Below are 3,415 nucleotides of genomic sequence, written 5' to 3'. Positions count from 1 at the left end.
AGCCCGGCCTCGGAGGGCTGGTGGGAGACGACGACTGACTGGGGCTGACTGACTCGGGACTGGCAACCAATGACCTGACTGACTGGTGCTCTGATAACCTTCTTAGGCTTTACTTATTCCATTGCAAGAGGGGAGTCTCTGTTCCCTGATCTCTGATCTCTGTTTCCTAACTACAAGATTAGCTGTTTAAATGCTACTCTAGTTAGAATAATTGTAATATTAAATGATCCTTTAAATTGTAATGGTTTGTCTGAATTAATTTAGTTGGTATCTCACTCTTGCCACGACACAGCTGAGGTGGCTCGGGCATCTGTTTCGGATAACCACTGACTACATTCAACATTACCCCTTCAATTTCCAACTTCAAACTGATCACCCTGTCTGACACTCTTTTCACCTCTAAAACATTCCTCACAAGCTCCTCTTTCAGGATCACTCCTACCCCATTTCTCTTCCTGTCCACACCATAATAAAATAGTTTGTACCCCCCTCCAATGCTACGCGCTTTGCTACCCTTCCACCTGGTCTCCTGCACACACAGTATATCTACCTTCCTTCTTTCCATCATGTCCACCAGCTCTCTACCTTTCCCTGTCATTGTGCCAACGTTAAGAGTCCCTATTCTCTGACCTATACTCCTGCCTTTCCTCTTCTGTCTACGAATCCTTCTACCTCCTCTGCTTCTTCGACCAACAGTAATCCAATTTCCGCCAGTACCCTGTAGGTCAACAGCACTGGTGGCTGTTGTTGTTAACCTGGGCCTCAACCGATCCGGTATGGAATTCGCACTGATGATTTAAATTTGGCATGTTTTTACGCCGGATGCCCTTCCTGATGCAACCCTCTCTATTTATCTGGGCTTGGGACCGACACAGAAGTCACTGACTTGCAACCACTGACTGTACATGACTACAAAATAACCTCATGCATGAGTAGATAACCTAGTTTAGCTGTGACAGACAGTGGATTCTCACTGTTCTCAGTATACCGGTCACCCTAATATTCCGGTGATCCTGTAATGTTCTGAAGATGTTTTTTAAAAAATTGTTGTACAAAATAAAATCATGTTCTCTAAGGCCTCATTAATGTGCAAGATGCATATACTAAAGCCTACATATCAACAGAGCATCACATGCTCATGAATGTTTTCTATAAAAAAAACTGTATTGTATATTGTATAGCAACAGGTCCTGAGTGTTGAACGAGATCTCAACTAGGGCCCCAATTGTCTACAGCAAAAGGAACAATTCTTCCCATGCACAAAGTCAGTTCCTAAAACTAATTAAATTTTACATCACATGCGGCTGAAGAATTTCAGAAATAGGCAACAAATGAGGGTTTCTAAACAAATTTGAACAAATCTACATTTACTACATGCAGCATTCTTATAGGGACAGTGTGGCAGAGGTCTGGATATAGATAAATGCTCTTATATTTGATATACAAATGTGGCCTTTTCTATAACTTATGATTTTGTTGCCTCCTGCTACTTATACTGCATTCATGTTCTACATCAAATGTCAAAATCTGGCTCTCTTAAAACCTTCATTTTAACAAAATTATGTTTTGACAACTTGTTTATTTTACAATAAATAGAACAATTTCCATCCTTATAATTTAGGCACGTTCCAAATATGATTGTTTGGCAGCAATTTTCTCACAAGCAAAATGTTTATTTGTCAGATGTTTGAAGAAATAAGATTTTAGAACCACAAAAATTGGACAATACAGCAAAGGCACACGTATACATGCAAGTCATTCTTACATAAAAAAGCATAAACGTATACAGCTCAGTGCTGGTTACATTATTTTTGCCACACCGGTATGGATGTCTGTCTAGGAGCAACACCACTGGAGCAAAGTGTGAAATAGCCCTTGAGATCTATTTTCTTCTGTAGTGAGCTTCAGGCACACAAAACAGAACTCCACCGTACATCGGGGACAAACAACATTTTTACAGTATTTTCTGCAGTGCGCCACCAGTGCCCCACATGTTGGGCAAGATCGGATTGAGGGACATCCCTCGACCCCCTTCACAGACTCAAAGCTTATATCTGAACATTCTCTCAATAGTTTTAGTGCCACATTGCAGCAGCCATCATTGTCACAGCGGTCTGAACGTGGAGCTGGACCCTTCCACTCCTTCAGGCACTGCCAGCAGAACTCAAAGGTCCGTCCTTTGTTGGTTGTGCACACTGTGCAGTGGACCCTCAGATTAGATTCATTCTTTCTCACGACTGAAGATCTGCATCCAGGACACTATGATGTAGTAGGTGTTAAAGTTAAACAGAGAGATTTTTAAATTTTCACTATGTTAGTAACATTCTATGGAGCCCAGGAGGTGTCATGGTGGGAAAAACCTATCTGTACTTTGTAATTACTAAAGCTGTTAATGCTGCAAAGAGTCATAAAGTGCAAAAGCAGACACAACGTATAGCTCTGTATCATTCAGATGAAAATTTAAATAGCAAATTTAAGCTAGTTTCCAAGTAGGCTACAGCTATTAAGTACTATAGTCTTAATGAGAGACTTACTGATTTCATAGGAAATGCATTGGAGGCCAGTTTTGTTTCAAAGTCCTTCATTTCTTCAGGGGTCAATAGAGCCATTTTACAAACCTCCTCGTAAGGCCATTCAACATTACAGCCAGATTGGCCACACACAAATCTGCTTGCACGGTTCTGAAAAGAAAATGATTCATCAGCATCACAAGATGGAGACAAGCTACCAAGCATTTTGCAAATTCTTATGACTCAACAATGAGAAGCATCTACATGAGAACCTGCCCGCAGACAAAGAACAGCTGATCTTGGCAAGAAGTAGTCAGTATTAGCCAGAGGTTGTTACACTGAAGAATAGGATTTGGGTGCTAGCTTATAGGCTATGCATGCAAATAGATTAAATGTTACATTAGTATGTTAGTCAGCAAATAAAATATATAATAATGGTTCAATTCTACCTACACTACCTATTTAATAGCAGCAACTTAAGATTCAGAAAAAGTTCAAATATCGATTCCTCTTAAGAATCACTATTGTTTTTTTTTAGCTTGTTCAGTCATATAGCAGCCTGTTGCATGTCATAAGGTTCACTGGGGGGCTGTGTCTCAGGAGGTAGAGCTGGAAACACTGGTCGTATCTCAATCATATGGGCTGGAGGTTGGATCTGCTGCTTTCGTTTATAGTTGTCCTTGAGCAAGATACCGAATCTAGTTGTTCTGAATGCGTTTCAATGCGTAGAAAAGTGCTATACACCTTTTACCATTACAAAAAAAATGTAAAAATACTGAAATAAAAAAATCCTGCCTCCTACTGCTTCTCTTGCGCTGTTAAATAAACAAATAAAAACCATATAGGCTAGCTGCATGTGCGAACAGCGCCACACAATTATTTCCAAAATAACCCCGAATTAAAAA

The 3,415-nt window shown here is 40.2% G+C and overlaps 1 protein-coding gene across 1 annotated transcript; it reads right to left on the bottom strand.

Annotated features, from left to right (window-relative positions):
* Positions 1 to 1,661: 1,661 nt before the first annotated feature.
* On the bottom strand, positions 1,662 to 2,742 carry LOC109953300 (uncharacterized). The gene is given in 3 exon segments (XM_020588743.1): positions 1,662 to 1,895; positions 1,897 to 2,259; positions 2,535 to 2,742. Coding segments are annotated over 3 exon segments (654 nt in total). The 5' UTR covers positions 2,736 to 2,742; the 3' UTR covers positions 1,662 to 1,805.
* Between the last annotated feature and the right edge of the window lie 673 nt (positions 2,743 to 3,415).

The sequence above is a fragment of the Monopterus albus genome, unplaced genomic scaffold, assembly GCF_001952655.1.
Source record: "Monopterus albus unplaced genomic scaffold, M_albus_1.0 scaffold611.1, whole genome shotgun sequence".
NCBI classification, from domain to species: Eukaryota; Metazoa; Chordata; class Actinopteri; order Synbranchiformes; family Synbranchidae; genus Monopterus; species Monopterus albus.
This window is presented reverse-complemented; position numbering and strand designations above follow the sequence as displayed.